Source organism: Myxine glutinosa, chromosome 10 (genome assembly GCF_964187855.1).
Source record: "Myxine glutinosa chromosome 10, kmMyxGlut1.1, whole genome shotgun sequence".
Lineage (NCBI taxonomy): Eukaryota > Metazoa > Chordata > Myxini > Myxiniformes > Myxinidae > Myxine > Myxine glutinosa.
The window spans coordinates 58,504,642-58,523,558 of record NC_136270.1 but is presented as its reverse complement, the minus strand read 5'-3'; the positions used below and the strand labels follow the sequence as shown (position 1 = coordinate 58,523,558).

The window sequence follows — 18,917 nt, the reverse complement described above, 5'->3', positions numbered from 1 at the left end:
TACGCCTAGGTCCCCCGTCAATGAAGTGATGTGAGTTGACAAAGTGGAAGACGCAAGGCGGCCATCTTGGATTTTGACGTGGCGACCCAATTTTCAATAGCGTTCTTCCTTATGCGTAGATACACCCACACACCAGATTAGAAGTTAGTAGTTCTTTTATATTTCAAGATATTCCGCTCACAAGGTTCAGACATACATGGCGGCGTCCACCATGGATTTTGACGTGGCAACCCAATTTTCAACAGCTTTCTTCCTTATGCCTAGATACACCCACACACCAGATTAGAAGTTAGTACTTCGCTTATTTTTCAAGATATTTCGCTCACAATGTTCAGACATATATATGGTGGCGGCCATCTTGGCGTTTGACGTGGCGACCCAATTTTCAATAGCTTTCTTCCTTATGCCTAGTTGCACCCACACACCAAATTAGAATTCGGTCCGTCGCTTATGCACGCACGTCCGCACGCAAGCATGGACGCACGCACGCACACACGGACGGACGCACACACGGACGGAGGGGAAAACCATAGTCCCCCTTTTGCTCCGCGGTGCGACGGGGGACAAAAACTGAGTACTCCCTTTCAGCGTGTGTCACTGCCGAGCTCCCTTCGGTGCCCGGCAATGACGTTATCCAGCGCCTGGGGATGGCATAGGAAAAGTGCGGTGTACAACAATACGAAATTTGAAATCAGTTTGTGATCCTTAGCTAATTGCATATATAAACTAAAAGGGTGGTGAGTGCGGGAGGAGGAGGAATACGAGGGGACGTTTTGGGATCACAGGCATGGGTGAAACCGCAAAAACTTTGAAAAAAGGAAAGTAACATGAAAAACGACTCTGGGGCTTCTGGGGTCATGCCCCTACCCAGAAAACTTTGAAAAATTTATATTACTCGATGGTATTCATAGAATCCTTACCCTGTTCGGTCAACTTGGTGTGAGCCAACTCTTCTATTTTTGAACGTTTCTTTTTTTTTGATCCAATATGGCTGCCAGACCACGTGAGCGATGACTTCGTCAATTCATATTCTCTAAATAATTGTTGCAGAGATCATGCTCAATAAATTTCAAACTGATCAGACTAAGCGTTGTCCCTGTCGAATTATGACACAAATGACGTCATCATGAACAACACCTATTCCACATATGGAGTTATTTACAATGAGCCACGTTTCAATTTTTTAAATGCTGACACGGCACACACTTTACTTTACTGAAATGCAGACACAAATGTTAAATTTTAGTCAAAAATCGTTGGAAGTCGCCAAATCTGTTTTGGTCGTGTGTTAATATACCTCAGCGATTGACAAATCTGAAATGAGAATTTTATGTGAGGTCAAAATGACCCCGTGAGGTCGCTCCGTACTTTGCCTGCTCGTCATGTGCAGTGTGATAATTAATTCCATGCCCACTCTAGAAGACTTCTTTTTCACGCAATAACAAATTCTAGCTTCCAGACCGTACATCCAATCATCTTGAAATTTTGCAAACTTGTTACAGTTCATTACCTCCACTATAATATAGTTTCACGTCGATCAATGAAGCGGTTCAAGAGTTATAATTTTTTAAAAATATTTTCTTTTAATTATTTATATCTGCCAAACCAAGTGACCTATCACAAATTCCAAAAGGACATTTTAGCAGACTGATATGCTGAACACATCTGGTGAAGTTTCCCCTCGATAGGATAAAAAATGAGGGCGGAGCTAGGTTTTGAAAGTTTATGCTTAAAAACGTCACACCTCCGAAAGCATGTGACGCATGACGTCATGCTTGCTGACGTTTTTGTTTGTCATGGGTATGCGATTCTGCCTGCAAAGTTTGGCCTCGGTCTGTTCAGTTGTTTTGGAGAAAATTGGATTTTAGTGGGTTTTCAGGCTTTTCACTCAAAACAATATGGCGCCCGAACCACGTTACCTACGACGTCATTATAATTTTATTTCTGCATCAATTTATACGGAGAAGACGCTCAATAAATTTCATCTTGATCGGATAAAGTTTTTTACTTGTCAAATTATGATGTCTTAACGGCGGCACCTATGACGTCATCATTCACATATGTTATTCCGCATGGAGAGTTCTTTCTTTGCAATGAGACCTGTCTCAAATATTTCTGTGCAGTGGTTTTTGAGATATGGAGGTGCAAACTTTTTTTTTAGTTTTTCCAAGATGGCGACCATACCACGTGACATCAGAATATTCACTAAAATATTCTGCAGGAGGAGGCCCTCCAATGGTGAAAATTTCATGTCAATCGAACCAACGGTTGCCGAGAAAATGATTTTTTAAAATGCAGACACGTACATACAGTCATGTGAAAAAGTAAGTACACCCCATGTAAAGTTTGGACTTTTTCAACATATTTCAACATGCAGCTATTTGATCTTCATTTCAACAATATTGATAGATAAAGGTGATATAATATAACAAATATCATGAAACATTTACATTTTGTAGTCCCTTGTATAATTTAAATAAACATAAATGCAAATTTTGCATGTGGAAAAAGTAAGTACACCCCTACATTTATCACGACTTCAAATACATAAAATTAGAATCAGGTGCACCAGCTCAGGTGCAATTGATAAGAACATCGTTAGAGAGGATCTTGGAGGAACCTGTCTCATTTAAACCTCAGACATTTAGTTTGGATTGCTCTTTGTTGTTGAAGTGTGCGGCGTCACCATGCCTAGATCAAAAGAGCTCTCTGAGGCCTTCAGAAAGAAGGTTATAGATGCCTACGAGTCTGGGAAGGGATTTAAAAAGATCTCCAAACAATTTGAAATCAATCATTCGACTGTCCGGAAGATCATCTACAAGTGGAGAAGATTCCAAACAACTGCCAACTTGTTCAGGCCAGGCCGCCCCAGCAAGTTCAGCCCGAGAGCAGACCACAAGATGCTGAAGGAAGTCTCTAAGAACCCCAGAATGTCATCACGGGACCTACGGGTAGCTCTTGCCACTGTTGATGTCAAAGTGCACGAGTCTACAATTAGAAAGAGGCTGCACAAATTTGATCTACATGGGAGGTGTGCCAGGAGGAAACATTTGCTGTCCAGAAAGAACAACAGGGCAAGACCAAAGTTTGCCAATGAACACCGAGGCAAAGACCAGCACTTCTGAAACAATGTGCTCTGGACAGATGAGTCAAAGGTAGAGCTATTTGGCCACAGTACCAGAAGACATGTTTGGTGAAAACCAAAGACAGCATTTGCCCACAAGAACCTGATACCAACTGTAAAGCATGGTGGTGGAAATATTATGCTTTGGGGCAGCTTTGCTGCATCAGGGCCTGGGCAGCTCACCATCATAGAATCCACTATGAATTCTTCATTGTACCAGAGGGTGCTTGAGGATAATGTGAGGCCATCTGTCGGAAAGTTGAAGCTCAACCGAAGATGGACCTTGCAACATGACAATGACTCTAACCATACCAGTAAATCCACCAAGGGAATGGCTGAAAAGAAAGAAATGGAGGGTTCTGGAATGGCCAAGACAAAGCCCGGATCTAAATCCCATCGAGATGTTGTGTGGGGATTTGAAACGAGCTGTGCATGCAAGAATCCCCTCAAACATCGCACAGCTGAAAGAATTCTGCATGGAGGAGTGGGCAAAAATTTCTCCCAGTCGATGTCAGAGACTGGTAGACAGTTATAAGAAACGCATACTTGAGGTTGTTTCTGCCAAAGGGGGCAATACCACCTATTAGAGCCAAGGGTGTACTTACTTTTTCCACATGCGATATTTGCATTTATGTTTATTTAAATTATACAATGGACTACAAAATGTGAATGTTTCATGATATTTGTTATATTATATCACCTTTATCTGTCAATATTGTTGAAATGAAGATCAAATAGCTGTATGTTGAAATATGTTAAAAAAGTCAAAACCTTATATGGGGTGTACTTACTTTTTCACGTGACTGTACATACGTACGTACCCGGATGCTTAACCCTGCCTTTCGCTTCGTGAGCGCAGGGTAAATATGCGGCTTGGGGGTGATCCTGTCTCAATTGTAACAAACCAAGAATGACCACACTGTGGTCACACAACCTGTGAGAAAATCCCGTAATGGGCCAATTGCGGAATGCACACCCTCGGCACTCTTAAAAGATGAACAGCGTGATTGGGAAACATATTTAATGTGCGATTGAATAATTTGCATAATGTAAGCCTTGAATACGTAACATAACGCTTCATTGCCATACCTCCGGACGTTCCGTGCGTTCAGACGTTGCGTGTGTTCCGACGTTGCGTGCGTTCCGACGTTGCGTGCGTTCCGACGTTGCGTGCGTTCCGACGTTGCGTGCGTTCCGACGTTGCGTGCGTTCCGACGTTGCGTGCGTTCCGACGTTGCGTGCGTTCCGACGTTGCGTGCGTTCCGACGTTGCGTGCGTTCCGACGTTGCGTGCGTTCCGACGTTGCGTGCGTTCCGACGTTGCGTGCGTTCCGACGTTGCGTGCGTTCCGACGTTGCGTGCGTTCCGACGTTGCGTGCGTTCCGACGTTGCGTGCGTTCCGACGTTGCGTGCGTTCCGACGTTGCGTGCGTTCCGACGTTGCGTGCGTTCCGACGTTGCGTGCGTTCCGACGTTGCGTGCGTTCCGACGTTGCGTGCGTTCCGACGTTGCGTGCGTTCCGACGTTGCGTGCGTTCCGACGTTGCGTGCGTTCCTTTTAACCCCACCAAGGGCCCCAGAGGATAGGGCCAAAAATTATAGCTTCTTGCAATGTGTTGATCATAACTACCAAGTTTGATGAACTTCTGCTTAACTATTTAGGAGGAGATGGAGTGACGGACGGACAGCCAGTCTGACGGAGCAGATTCCAATATCGACCCTGGCCCCACCCCCTTGTTGTTTAAAAAAAAAGTGTGGGAATAATAATTCTCCAAGTATCAACACACACTAATGCTTAAGATGTGAGTAGCCCTGTAACCTGAATAGTTGGTGCAGTTCTTGAGGTCTTCCAAGTCAATGGGAATCTGTGCTCCTGATATCAGCACCTGAAAAAACACGTAATCCACAGTTTAGGAATACCACAAGAGATATCTATTGTGAAGCCGGAGGTTGGATGCATTCAAGTAATAAAAAGAACCTTGGCCTGGGCTATCATATAAAAGATCAACACTACCATACACCTTCCACTTCTTAATGATTTTAAACACACCTGTATTCACATATAAAACACTCTGCTACTTGGGGTATCTGGCTCCTGGACGGCAAACACCTGAATTCACATGTATAACAACGACTCTGCAGGAAACCCCGTTATAAAGAACGTGGCTACAACTCTATTCTGTCTCTATTAAATATGAAACTGTGTGTTTCGCGTTTGTTTATAACAAAATAGAATTAAAGTATTGTTATGTCTGGGGGTAAAGCAAAATCTAGAGCTAGGTAGATCTGTATAGGTAGGTATTCGACTGTCGCGATAGGGAATCTACCTGTAATACGTTCTTCATGTTTAGGCGTTTGTCGGGGTAAGATGTACGATTGTGGATCTACCAGGAGATTCGTGTGATAGTTAGATAGGGATTAAAAGATAACGCCCCTGTGAGTCTCACCTTGACTTCCGGACTTCCGGAAAGATTGACTTCCGGTCCCTCGGGCGACGAGGCTTGCTTTGAGCTCTCCACGGCATCGAAGTTTGAGTGTTTTCCCATTCGTGTCTTTGACGGGTTTCCGCTGGTTGTTTTGTTGTGTGTGTGTTGTTGTGTGTTTCTGTGTAGTTTTGGTTTTGTGGTTGTTGCGGATTTGTGTGTGATTGGTCGTTTTTTATTCGCGCATCGTGCGCGGCCTGGTCTTTCCGGACTCCCTTCGCCCCGTCGGTGTTTTGTGAGTGTAAGTTCTTTCCTTCATAGTATTTGCTTGTTTCTTTGATTTTCTTTTCTCCCCCCTGCCTCTCGCAGGCATCTTACCCTTTGTCCGGCGTTTTTAAAAAAAGGACAAACGGGTAGACAAATAATTCTATATTGATTCTTTCTCTCCTCCCGGACACATGCTTGTTCGCTCTCCTCCTCGTCTCGACTTGTGCCCCGCCCCCTGTATCTCGTTTTTCTTCCACCTCTGCTCCTGCTTTCTCAAATCCACGTTCTCGCTTGGAGACTTTTCCCAGATTGTTTTTCATGGTTTTCATGGTTCTGTTTGGATATTATTGGAATATGTTTAAACCGCAGCCGTGATGCTGACGCCGCCCTCCCACCCCCCCCCCCCTCCCAGAATTTCCATGTTTTAAACGTTTCCCAGTGTGTACCCTGGTCAGAATAGGTACACTGAATCCCTGCGTGTCGTAAGAGACGACTAAGAGGGTTGGCGTCAGGAAGGGCATCCGGCCATAAAAACATTGCCTCAAAAAGAGAACCATGACAATTGCATCTACATATGGGGAGGGTGCAGCCCGAAGTGGAGATCGGTTTCTGAGGTTTGGGACATGGAATGTAGGGACAATGACAGGGAGATCAGGAGAAGTGGTGGAAGTATTGGTCAGAAGAAGAGTGGACATATGTTGTGTGCAAGAGACGAGATGGAAGGGAAGTGGTGTGAGAATGGTGAAGGGTAGGCAGGGACAGAAATACAAGTTTGTGTGGCAAGGGTGCCCCCCGGAGGGCGTGAATGGTGTTGGTGTCCTGTTTTCTGAGGAGTTTGTAGACAGTGTGGTGAGTGTGACTAGAGTGAGTGATAGGTTGATGATGGTGAAAATGATGATTGGAAAGCTCTTGGTGAACATCATCTCGGGATATGCTCCGCAGGTTGGTCGAAGCGATGAAGAGAAGGACAAGTTCTGGTGTGCGATAGAGAAGCTGATGGAAAACGTGAAAGATGAGGAAGTTGTTGTGGTGGGAGGAGACCTGAATGGACATGTGGGAAGGAGTATGGATGGTTTTGAGGGAGTTCATGGGGGTTACGGATATGGTGTGAGAAATGGAGAAGGTGAAAGGATTTTGGAGTTTGCTGATAGAGCTGATTTGTTGATTTGTAATACTCAGTTCCAGAAAGAGGATAATAAGCTTGTTACATACACGTCAGGTGGGTCGACGACAACCGTTGACTACCTGATGGTGCGTACACGAGATAGGGGGCACCTCCGGGACACAAAGGTGATCCCGGGGGAGGAGGCTGTTTCACAGCACCACTTGGTTGTCTGCGACATAAGGGTGAAAGGTGCGAGGAGAGCTCGGCGGGTGAAGTACCAACCGAGAATGAAGGTGTGGAGGTTGAAAGAGGTGACAGTAAGGGAGGCATTAAAAGAGAGGCTGAGTAGGGTAGAGGATGATGTGGTTGAGCTTGAAAGTGGTTGGATGTCAATGAAAGCTAGTCTGTAGGGAGCCGTTGGTGAGGTATGTGGATGGACAAAAGGACCACCGAGGCACTCGGAAACATGGTGGTGGGATGATGAAGTTGGAAAGAGGATTGACGAGAAGAGGAAGAAGTTCAAGGAGTGGCAGAAGGCGAAGGGTACGGGAGCAGAAACAGCAGAGCATGAAAGTTATAAGGCAGCCAGGAAGGCTGCAAAGAAAGAGGTAGCAAAGGCGCAGGAGGCATGTAGGAAAATGTTCGGAGAACGCTTGGATTGGGAAGAGGGTCAGAAAGCAGTATTCAGGATTGCAAAGCACATAGCGAAAGAGAGGTGTGATGTGATGGGGGTGAGTTGCTTGAAGGATGAAGTGGGACAAATCGTTGTCGACCCAGATAGAATTAAAGGAAGATGGAAAAGATATATGGAAATGCTGTTGAATACAGAGAATGAATGGGATGGCAACATAGAGAGTAACCCAGTTTTAGGACCGGCAGAGAAGATAACTGAGAAGGAAGTTGAGGAAGCGATAAAAGCAATGAAGAGTGGAAAAGCGGGAGGGCCGACGGGAGTTGTGGGAGATATGTTGAAGGCAGCAGGAAGTTGGGGTGTGAAGAGAATGACAGAGATCTGTAATCTGGTGGTGAAAGAAGGCCGCATTCCAGTGGATTGGGAAATGAGTACCCTCGTCCCTCTATACAAGGGGAAAGGTGACCCTCTGGAGTGTGGCTCGTACCGAGCGATAAAGTTATTGGAGCATGGAATGAAGGTATTGGAAAGGGTGTTGGAGAGGAGGATAAGGAAGAAAGTGAAGATCGACAAAATGCAGTTTGGATATATGCCAGGAAGAGGATAGACAGACGCGCTTTTCATTGTGAGGCAGTTGCAGGAGAAGTACATGGAGAAGAGGAAGAAGTTGTTTTTTGGGTTTGTTGATCTGGAGAAAGCATTCGATAGGGTTCCACGCAAAGTATTGACATGGGCATTGAGGAAGTTAGGAGTGGAGGAATGGTTGATCAGAGTAGTGATGGCAATGTACAAAAGAGCGCGCACAGCTGTAAGGACGAAGGACGGGAACAGTGGTGAGTTTGAGGTGAAGGTGGGAGTGCATCAGGGGTCGGTACTAAGTCCACTACTATTTGTAGCTGTGATGGAGGTGCTGGCTCAGAACGTAAAGGAGGGTTTACCATGGGAGTTGTTGTATGCAGATGATCTGGTGTTGATTGCGGAAAGTATGGATGGACTGAAGGAAAAGATGAACAAGTGGAAGGAATGTATGGAGACAAAAGGTCTGAAGGTGAATATCGGAAAGACGAAGGTGATGGCAAGTGGTAAAGCATGTGGTGAGGTGGAAAGAACTGGGAAGTGGCCGTGTGCTGTGTGCAGGAAGGGTGTCGGAGTGAACTCCATTCAATGTACAATGTGCGCTGAGTGGGTTCATCAAAAATGTAGTGGTCTGAGAGGGTCATTTACCAGTGTGGCAGCTACATTCAAATGTAAGGTGTGCACAGAGGGAGCTGCAGATAGAGGAAATGTTGAGTTGGATCTTGGAGATGGCGTGAAGTTGGAAGGTGTGAAAACATTTTGCTACCTCGGAGACATGCTGAATGGAGAAGGTGGATCAGACTCGGCAACGGTTGCTCGAGTGAGATGTGCATGGAAGAAGTTTCGGGAACTGAGTGGCGTGCTGATGAGGAGGAGAGTGTCGCTGAAGCTGAAGGGAAAGGTGTATGCTGCATGTGTGAGAAGTGTTATGATTTATGGGAGCAAGACATGGGTAATGAACGTAGAGCAGCAACAAAGGCTGGAAAGGGTGGAAATGCGAATGGTTCGATGGATGTGCGGAGTATCGTTGAGAGAGAGGAAGACAAATGATGAATTGCGAAAGATGATGGGAATATTGCCTGTGATTGATGCTGTGAAGAGGAACAGGTTGAGATGGTTTGGTCATGTGTTGAGGAAGGATGAAAGTGACTGGTTGAAAAGAGTGATGGAAATTAATGTCGAAGGAAGTAGAGGACGGGGAAGACCGAGAAAGACTTGGCTAAAGATGGTGGAAGAAGGAATGCGGGCAAGGGGGTTAACAAGGAGAGATGCAGAAAATAGGGCAAAATGGAGAAGATTGTCATGGGGACCGCAAGGCTAACCCCGGCTCTAGCAGGGAAAATGGCCTTAAAATGCATGTTGTGTTGTTGTTGAGTCTCACCTGGTCATCAAACCCTTGTCCATTATGGCACTGCAAACCACATAAACACTTAGTAAGGTCCCTAGCGCAACATTAAATAATTCCTCCCCCCTGACATGACTTTGGAAGAGAATAGACGGGAAATCGGGCTGGAACACCGCCACCATTTACACCTCCGCAAGGCCTACCAATCTCGGATAGCACGTGCTATGAAGAAGAGGCAGGAGTAGCAAGAGCGGCATTGACGCAGTGGGCGTGCCCCTGGACGAGTCGGCGAGTCGTGGGGTCTCTTATTGGCAGAGCAGTGTGCCTGAATCTACTTTCTACATCTACTTTCTGAACAATCCTCTTGAAGAAGTTCTGTCATTCAAGCTTTTGGGTCTCACTATCTGCCATGATCTTTCCTGGGAAAACCACATTTCCAAGCTGGCCTCAAAAGCCAGTCACCGACTGGGCATCCTCCGTCGTGCGAAGTCTTTTCTTGGCACACTTGAGCTCCTCAACACATACAAAGCTTTCATCCGCAGCTCAATGTAATACTGTTCTCCCATTTGGGCTGGTGCTCCTGCCTCACACCTAGCTCGGTTTCACGCTGTTGAAACCAAAGCATTCAGAATCATTGGAATCTCCTTTGATGAAGCCGATTGTGAGGGCCTTTTTCTCTGTCAACGCAGGCAGGTTGGTGGTCTTTCTTTCTTCTACCGACTCCTCTCCGGCCTTGCTTCCCCAGCTCTCTCTGTGCTCTGTCCCCCTAATATTCCTACAGGTCGCACAAGATCTGCCTGTAACCCTCTTATGGTTAAACTGCCAAAATCTAGGCTCTCTGCTCACCTTCACTCTTTCATTCCCCTTTTCTCCCACCTCTGGAACAAACTCCCCACATTCTCTTCAATCCCACTCCTCCCTTCAGGTCTTTAAAACAGCTGTTCACCACCATCTCTTATCTTCCCCCATCCAAAACCTTGATCTTTTCTACTCTACCCATGCTAATTCACCCCAGATACACTTTTTTTTTTGTGGAAATTCCAACTTCTTTCCTGGAAGTCCTTGCAATGTTCATATGTTTTATACCTCTCCCACCTCCCCCCAAGCCCTCCCCTCCCACATTTCTCCCGATGTCCCTGCTCTCAAATGTTGTGTTTGTGTCCTTCCCTCTCTCTCCCCATCTTGTCTACCGCTGCCCTTGTTTTTTGTGTTTTATGTGTCGGTTTCACTTTTTGTGTGATTAATGTTCGCTCTTTCACGAGCCTCGATCTTGTATACCAAAAAATAATCAGACCATGAAAGTATGCCAGCGTTACACACGACCCCAGAACCTTCCCTTTCAATGTCCCTAAAATATTTCTGTCTGCCATTACTCCCTCCACCCTCATCCACACATTCACACCTACCTGAATTCTCCTCCCCACCTCTGTCTCTGACTTACCATCTCCGATCACTGTACCCCCTCCCGAACCCCCTCCTCCCACCCCACATACTCAAACCTAATTCCTTGTCCAATATCCTTCCCCTCCAACGTGATATTCAGTTATTTTCACTGCTGCCCAATCCACATCACCTCCATCTTCTCCATACTCATTCTTCAGCCCATGTTTCTCAAATGCCTTCGTCCACTCCCCCAGTACTTCCTGCATCTCCCGCCCACTCTCCACCACAACAACCAGATCGTCCACATTCAACATCCTCCCCATACTTCCCCTCATGTTTACCTCCTTGCTCATCACCATGATATCATTGGGCTGAGAGAGCTTCCCTGCCTCAAACGGATGTTCACACTGAACTCCTCCGACATCCCAGGATCAACCATAACTCTTCTCTTCGTTCACTTGTACATCTCTTCCACCAACCTAATTTCTTGGTCATACCTCTGGCACTTCCATCTATTTCAGTGTCGCCATCACCATCTCTCCCATGAGAGTGACGTAGGCCTTCTCCAGGTCCACAAATCCCAATGTCATTTCACCTTGCACCTCCAACCTCTTCTCCACCAGCTGTCTCAGCACGAACATCCCATCTGTCGTTCCTGTACCCTTTCTAAACTCCTGCTGCTCTGCTCCAATCTTCATCTTCACACTTTTGCTTATCCTCACATCCAGAATCCTCTCCAGCACCTTCATGACATGACTAAGGAGTGTAATGCCCCAAACTTCCCCAGATCTTGAACATCCCACTTCCCCTTCCATATCGGCACAATTAACCCTGTCCTCCAATCCTCAGGAATTGAACCCTCTCATATATACATTCAACAACCTCTTCGACCACCTAACTCCGACTTCTCCCGCTGCAATTATCATCTCTGTACACACCTCATCAATGCCTGTTGCCGTTCCCTTTTCATCCTCTTCAATGTCCTCCGCACTACCTCTTCCGTGGTCTGCAACAACTCCACTTTCTTCTCCACATAAGTCGGTCGCATCAGCTCGCCATCGCTTCCTTCCTGGTTCAAGAACTTCACAGTTTATGAAAATGTGTCACATGGTATTTTTGAGGGTCTCTGCAATAATTTTGACTTTTTCAAATTTTGATTCTATTTAAGGTGAGAAAAAAAGGTTAACTATGCCTCCGCCCCCGAAGGTGGCTGGAGGCATTATGTTCTCGGGTTGTCTGTCCATCCGTCCATCCGTACAGGCTAAACCTCATTTTTCTAAGCAACCACATGTCCGATTGAGACAAAACTTTCAAGGTAGGAGTGACACCTATGCAGAATGTTTTTTATGATAATTGTGACATCATAGGTCACATGGTATGGCAGCCATCTTGGAATAAACGCAAATAATTAAGAAATTATTTCTAGGAAACCGCCGAATGGAAAAATTTGAAACGGCACGTTGTCAAGTACTTCCAATTGGGAACAAAAACATGATGACATCATAGGTGAAGTGGTGTACCAGTCAAATATTTTAATCGAATTCCTTATCTTAAAAATCTGAAATTGCATGCACATGATCTATGACCCATTTGTATGAAATATAAAATGTATGACATCATAGGTCACATGGTTTGGCGGCCATATTGGATTTAACCTAAAACCTTAAAAAAGCATCTTCTCCCAAACCACCAAATTGATCGACTCAAAACTTGTTTCAACTGTGTTACCTGAAAACAACAAACCATCACTCCCACCAAGGTATACAATTTATGGGAGTCCCCTAAATAAGTGAACATGTATAGGAACATCCCTCGGCTACGAAAATACACACCAACAACTACATACACAATTTACAGTACCTGCAATTCCTGTTGATCAAACATGCGTAACCATTCGAGATGGATCACGGCCGCCAAACCCTGCCGAAACGCCTGGCAGTGTTGCCGCATTTGACGGTTGAGTCGATAGTCAGCAACAAGGTGGATGTAAGCGATGCGGTTTGCATTGGTAACTGGAATGTCCTTCCCACCTGACTTAAGCTCCACCACCTATCGACATCGATAACAAGTTGAAAAATAAAAAAGTGCATGCTTCCAAAACAATTTAAACATTGGAAAGTAAATGTTGGTTTAAAACTTCTTACTGTTTTGGCATGGAGAATACCTCACCTGTGCCTCCCCAAGCTCATTGTTGACTACGGTGAAGTTGAGGCCCAACTCCTCCACATCTGCATGGTACGTCTTCAGAAACAAAAGGTTACGGTACATCTCTGGGTCCAGTGATGCGAGATGATGAATGTCCACATCTCCTGTGGTTCCCAAGAGCTTGGAGAGGAAAAAGCTGGCAAATGGCAACTCCACCAGCATGTTCTCAAAGAGAGCCTGGGACAACGCACACATATAACCAGGAATATATCAAGGAAAATAAACCCCCAGGTACCCCAAATGCTCCGCAGCCCTCCTCCACCAAACCATTTCATAACTACCCGCAAATGCAGTTTGCAGTGACATCACAAGCACACACCATCACAATCACACACCATCACAAACACACACCATCACTGGCACGATTTCAGCAATCTTCCTTGGACATAACACTTCCTTTCTCTTCCATCAACAAGACTGGAGAAGAAAGACAATTCCATTTGACAACAACATCCAATCCATGAGCGTGTATTTTGTTGAGCCCACATCGGACATTGTGTTTGTGTCATGGTGACCAGAGTAGAATACTGTACATCCTGGACCGTTCAACCATATGGTGACAGTTGAAGAGCACAGAGTTATCTGGATTCCAATAGTTCTTAAAATGGCAGAATTAATTAAGGGATTGAAGGAAAATGTTTGAACTGAAGTGCTGCTTCTTATGCATCACCTTCCATGAAAATGTGAGGATGCTCATCACCAATAGATTGCTTGCATTGTGTTCTGTAATAAGGCCACTTGTGTACGAGCGGCATTTAACACCATACATGCATTCCTCCAATCTATCCTCCTGTGGCATCGTTCTGTTACCATGGGGATGAATCTTCGGAGCACCGAAACAATCATTTCCTCAATGTTACAATTTTGCACTTTCCCAAGTTAGTGTGCATGACTGTATTGCAAACAAAATACAAAACTTGCTATGCTTGTTGGGCCTTATTGGGCCTGCATTATAAGGTTAGCATTTTAAATTTCAAAACTTCAATGGGATGTTGTTCAATATTTACGTCGCTCATACTTGGGGAATGCTCAACTTTGTCCAGACGTATGTTGACCAGAAGCAATGTCGATATGGATATCGTGTTAACCAAAAGGCGGTAACCTCAGTGTTCGACCAAAAACTACCCAGGCTTCAACCTAACACACCGACTACCAAACTCCAGATGGGAAAAGCAGTGGCTGGTTTCCTCATTGAGCGGTCACCCAAACTATACACCAGAATGATAAAGTCCTTTGGATTCAACGTCATTTGGAATTTCATACGACGACGACAAATGTGACTAATCCGAACCTCACTGCATTATCAAAGAGGCCCAGGCTTGTCGATTACGAAGTGACAGCACAAGGTCCCGTTGTACCCTGAAATAAATAAACTACACACTGCTCAAGACTTTAGCACAACCAACTCTCTCCTGCCACCCACTCAAGCAATGGGCATTCTTACTATTTCCATTGTTGTAGTGTTCTTGATCTTGGGAATTTATTATGATTCGTTCTCCGTCCCAGTTGAGCTGACCTCTTCTTCGCCATTCCAATGAACCTTCTGTGTCTATCCCCACTCTGTCCAATTATTTTTGTATTTTCCTGCTCTTTTGTCATTCACCCAGTTGTTGGTGTATATTTTCCTGATATTTCTTTTTATATATTTATTTTGTCGTTTTTGCAATTGTTGGGACTGTATTTGTTGCCGTTTCATGTACCTGTGTAGCATCTTCTATTCGCACCTGTTTTTGGAAATTCTTTGCAAGGTGAGTTAGGGATACTTTTTCAGGTTTGTAGTGTTCATATTTGTTTACAAATTGCATCCGATAGTCTATTGAGCATTTCACATACTCAGCTAGTCATATGCTCGTCGCTCTGCGTACCTGGTTGAGTTCCATCAGGCCGCTCCCTCCCAGTCATCTCGGCAAGTACATTCTCAGGATGCACTGGTTTTTGTACAACATTTTGTGGATAGTGAGGAATTTTCTTGTTTTGATGTCCAACTTGTTGATTTCTGATTGGGCCCAGTTTATTATTCCGCAGCTATATTGGAACACTGGTACTGCGAGCTGGTTTATGGCTTTGATTTTGTTTCTTGGGGAGAGGTATGTTTTCAGGATCAGCTTCGTTATACGTAGGTATTCTTGGTGATTGTTTTGCGCATTTGTTTGTGACATATTTGGTGTCCCTCTTCTACTCCGAGGTATTTGTATGATGCTTCATTTTCTAACTGCTGTGTTGTTGTTTCAAGGTGAATTTTTACGTTGTCTGTTTTCGTTGCTGTACCTTGTACAAATGTGCCCTTGGCGCACCTGTCTAGTCCAAATTCAATTTGAATGTCCTCGGAAAACCGTTTTACTAGTTTTAGTTGTCAATTTTATGTCACTTGGCAAGAAGAGCTTCAAATTATCCATGTATAGTGTGTGGGTCACCTTTCCTATTTCTTTGGGTGTTCGTCTATTGGTTGTTCGGGTGTATCGGTGTCCTTGTTCATTGCTGTGGTTACTTAGTGGGTCCACAGCCAGACAAAACAGAAGTGGGAAAGACCGTGTCTCCCTGGAAGATTCCACACCGTATCTTCACATATGGTATTCCGATATTCCCTTCTGAGTGCTGTAATATCAATGTGGTATTCCAGAGCTCCATTGCTTTCTCAATCAGTGATAATTTGGGGAATGATTTTGTATATTTACATGCATTTTATCATCCACGCATGTGGGACAATGTCAAAAGCTTTCTTATAGTCCATCGAGGTGGTGGACAATTTAGTTCTTCACAATTTGCAATTTTCAAGTTCGGCCTTGTTCAGTAGTAGGTGATCAATTGTTCCATATTCAACCTCTCTTACATCCCTTTTGTTCTGCCTCTAAACCTGCTCATTGTGTTAGATGATGGTCCATCATTTCTGTGATGATTCCTGTCAGCAGTTTGTATGTGCTTGGTACGTATGTTATCGGACGGTATTTTGGGGAAAGTTGGGTTTCCTCCTATTATGGAATGAGAAAGGTGTTCCCTTCTATGAGCCACTCATCCACTGCCTTTTCCTCTTGGATCAGTTTGTTAAATATCCTGGCGTAGCGATTGTGAAGAGTATCAAGTCGATTTAACCAGAAATTTGGAATTACATCTGGGCCTGGGCTTTTAACGTTTGGCATTTTTTGAAGTTGTTTTCTAATTTTCTCTTCATCAATAATCACTGGGGGTATTTCCTCGAGTTGTTGCTTCTTCTTTTCCAAGTTTGGGATCCATTCTGCTTCCTTATGTTATTTTGGATCTTCAAAATTTCCTTTTCAAAAATTTTCCCGTTTTTCTTTTTCAGGGGGAGTTGACACATTCTGCTTTTGTTTCCCCAATTCATGGTAAAATATCTTTGTGTTACTTTCACACGTTGTTTTGTTTTCTCCTGTTGTTTCCTTCTTCATAGTTTTTAAATCTTCCTTGCTATCATTTCTATTTTAAGTATGTTTTCAGCACCCAAGTTCTCGAGGTCTTTGTCTTCGATTTTGTGTTCGTTTTTTATTCTTTGGATTCTCTTTTTTAGTTTTGGGTGTCTGTTTCCTTTCCTGAGCTGTTGTATTTGTCCTACTTTCTTCCACAGTTGCTCTCTGTGTCTCTAATCTCTGTCTCCAAGGTGGAATTTCGTTTCTATTTGGAGGGCCTGTTTATTCTTCTTCTGGTGTTGTTTGCCCGTTACTTTTTCTTGAATAAATAGTGCCGCTGCGAAACACATGATGTCGATTTCCTTCAAGGTGGATGATTTTGAAATCATTTTTCTAATTGAATGGTTAGTTCGCTTCACGAAGATTTTTGTTCGTTTATTATTTTCTATGCGATAAAGTTTTGGTCTTTCTCTGAGTTTTATAAATGTCATCTCTTCTATTTTGTTGGCTTCCTTTTCTTCCAGTCTATGCTGCTCTCCCACATCTTTCTGCACATCACCATCTGCCTTTTCCATTATTTTCCCCTTCGTTTGTGCCTGATTCACCTGGTCTTTGTCTTTGAACCAGTCTTGCACCTCTTTCAGGGGAACAACATCATTCTTTCCTTTTGCCGCACTCTTTCAAGCTTTAGTCCGGCTCTATGTCGGGGTTTGGTCCCCATCTTGTTGCACAGCCAAAACTTCCTCTTGTGCCATCTCGGCCACATTCCTGCCATCCCTTTCTTCACCTTGAAGCGAGCACTTAGCTCCCCTTACTCTAATCTCTCTTGCCACTTATTGCCTTGCTCTAGATATAATCTCTTCTATTCCATCTTTATCTAGATATCTTTTAAATGTTGAAAAGACCTTCTCAAATTTATCAAGGGAGACTGTCTCTGCTCTAGTGGCCAGTTTCGTTTTTTTCACATGGTTCCTGTGCATTGGAGGACTATCTCCTTCTCCTCAACACTCCACGTGTCCGTTTTGAGTTTTCTCCTCTGGAGTATTGTCTGGTAGTGATGAGTAAGATTCTCAGATTCTCAGATTCTCAGATTCTTGCTTTGGTGCATAATCATGTCTCTTCGCAAGGTGATGTTTTTCCTCGCTTGAGAAGTTGCAATCATTATTTTTCCATTGCACTTTCCTGCTGCTCGGAGTTGCAGCAAAGACATAGGGTTTCCCCTATAGGAGACCTGTGACTCTTCGCTTTAAATATTTTCCTTCTTTTTATCAACACAAAATGTTTCGTCGTTTCCCTGTGCCCAGTCTTCATCACCTACTCCCATTCTACTGAAGGCCCCTCCCCCATGTCCCACTGTGCAGCTCACCCAAGAGTCTGGACTGTGCAAGAGTTACACGGCATCACATTCCACTCGCTTTACTCCCACCTTCATTGCCAGGATTTACGTCTGTCTTCAGGATTGATATCCCAGAATTTTTTGGCACCTCGATGAATGTATCACCACGGTCTGCCTTGGACTGCTGCCTCAACCTGCGCATCACAGAGCCGTGCACATTACATGTCATCCCACGTCTTCATATCCCAGTGGGGACCTTAGATACGGCCCCACCACTCTCATCCCTCTTCATACCTTCACCTCTGGCATCCGGAGCTTACAGTGGTTCATCGGAGCTATGTCTATTCACAAAGCGCTGTCACATTCTATCAGACCCGGTGTGAGCAGTGCTTCACGTGCATTCACTTTTTCCCCACTCACAATCCCTCCTATCTCCCTTCAACCCATCACATCTGGCATCCGGAGTTTTCCACGGTTAATTGGAACCACTTCTGTTCACGAAGCACAGTCTCGATTTATACTCAGTGTTAGCGTCCCTTCGTGTGCATCACGTTCATTTTCCCCTTTCCTTTCACAATGTGTCACATTCCGCTTCAAACCTACGCTTCTGGCATCCGGGAGTTTCCCGTTCATTGGCGCTCTATCAGGCTACCCGGGTATGAGCAGTGCTTCGCTTGCATTCATTTTTCCGACTCCACTCAAAATCCCTATCTTCTCAATGCCGACACCATCCCCCTCTCCATTGAAGACCCCTCCCCTCCGGCGTCTGCCAGGTATCCCACGCAAAAGAGTCTAGTTCGTATGCGATCCACACTGCAGCGTACCTCGTTTGTCCTGTCGATGTCCACCTTCAGGGAAGAGTCTCCAGCATCGCGTGAGGTCCCAGCGGACATGCTGGCAGTTCGGCCCACCTCGCAGCATCAATTCAAATGGCAACGGACCACATTAGTCTTTCTTTCAATGTCCGCTTTTCCATCGACGTTTGCCATAATGGCAAAGGCGTGTGTGTGTGTGTGTGTATGTTTTAAAGCATTATGTAATTGCTGAGGAAAGGGGGAGGTATTTGCTCCGCCTTTATGTAATATATGGAGATGTCTCCTTGCCTCATGCTACCCACCCAGATCATTTTCTTGCTGACCTCACATTTTACACCATTTCATTTC

The 18,917-nt window shown here is 44.7% G+C and overlaps 1 protein-coding gene across 4 annotated transcripts in view; it reads right to left on the bottom strand.

Annotated features, from left to right (window-relative positions):
- The window catches only part of UBE3C (ubiquitin protein ligase E3C), a 173,350-nt gene that overhangs the window by 8,906 nt on the left and 145,527 nt on the right, over positions 1-18,917 (bottom strand). For all 4 annotated transcript variants that reach the window (XM_078785705.1, XM_078785708.1, XM_078785704.1 and 1 more), the window contains 3 exons: positions 13,021-13,233; positions 12,712-12,900; positions 4,941-5,007 (listed from right to left, as the gene is read on the bottom strand). In XM_078785705.1, the coding sequence (XP_078641831.1) occupies positions 4,941-5,007; positions 12,712-12,900; positions 13,021-13,233 (469 nt within the window). The remainder of the gene's footprint in view (positions 1-4,940; positions 5,008-12,711; positions 12,901-13,020; positions 13,234-18,917) is intronic.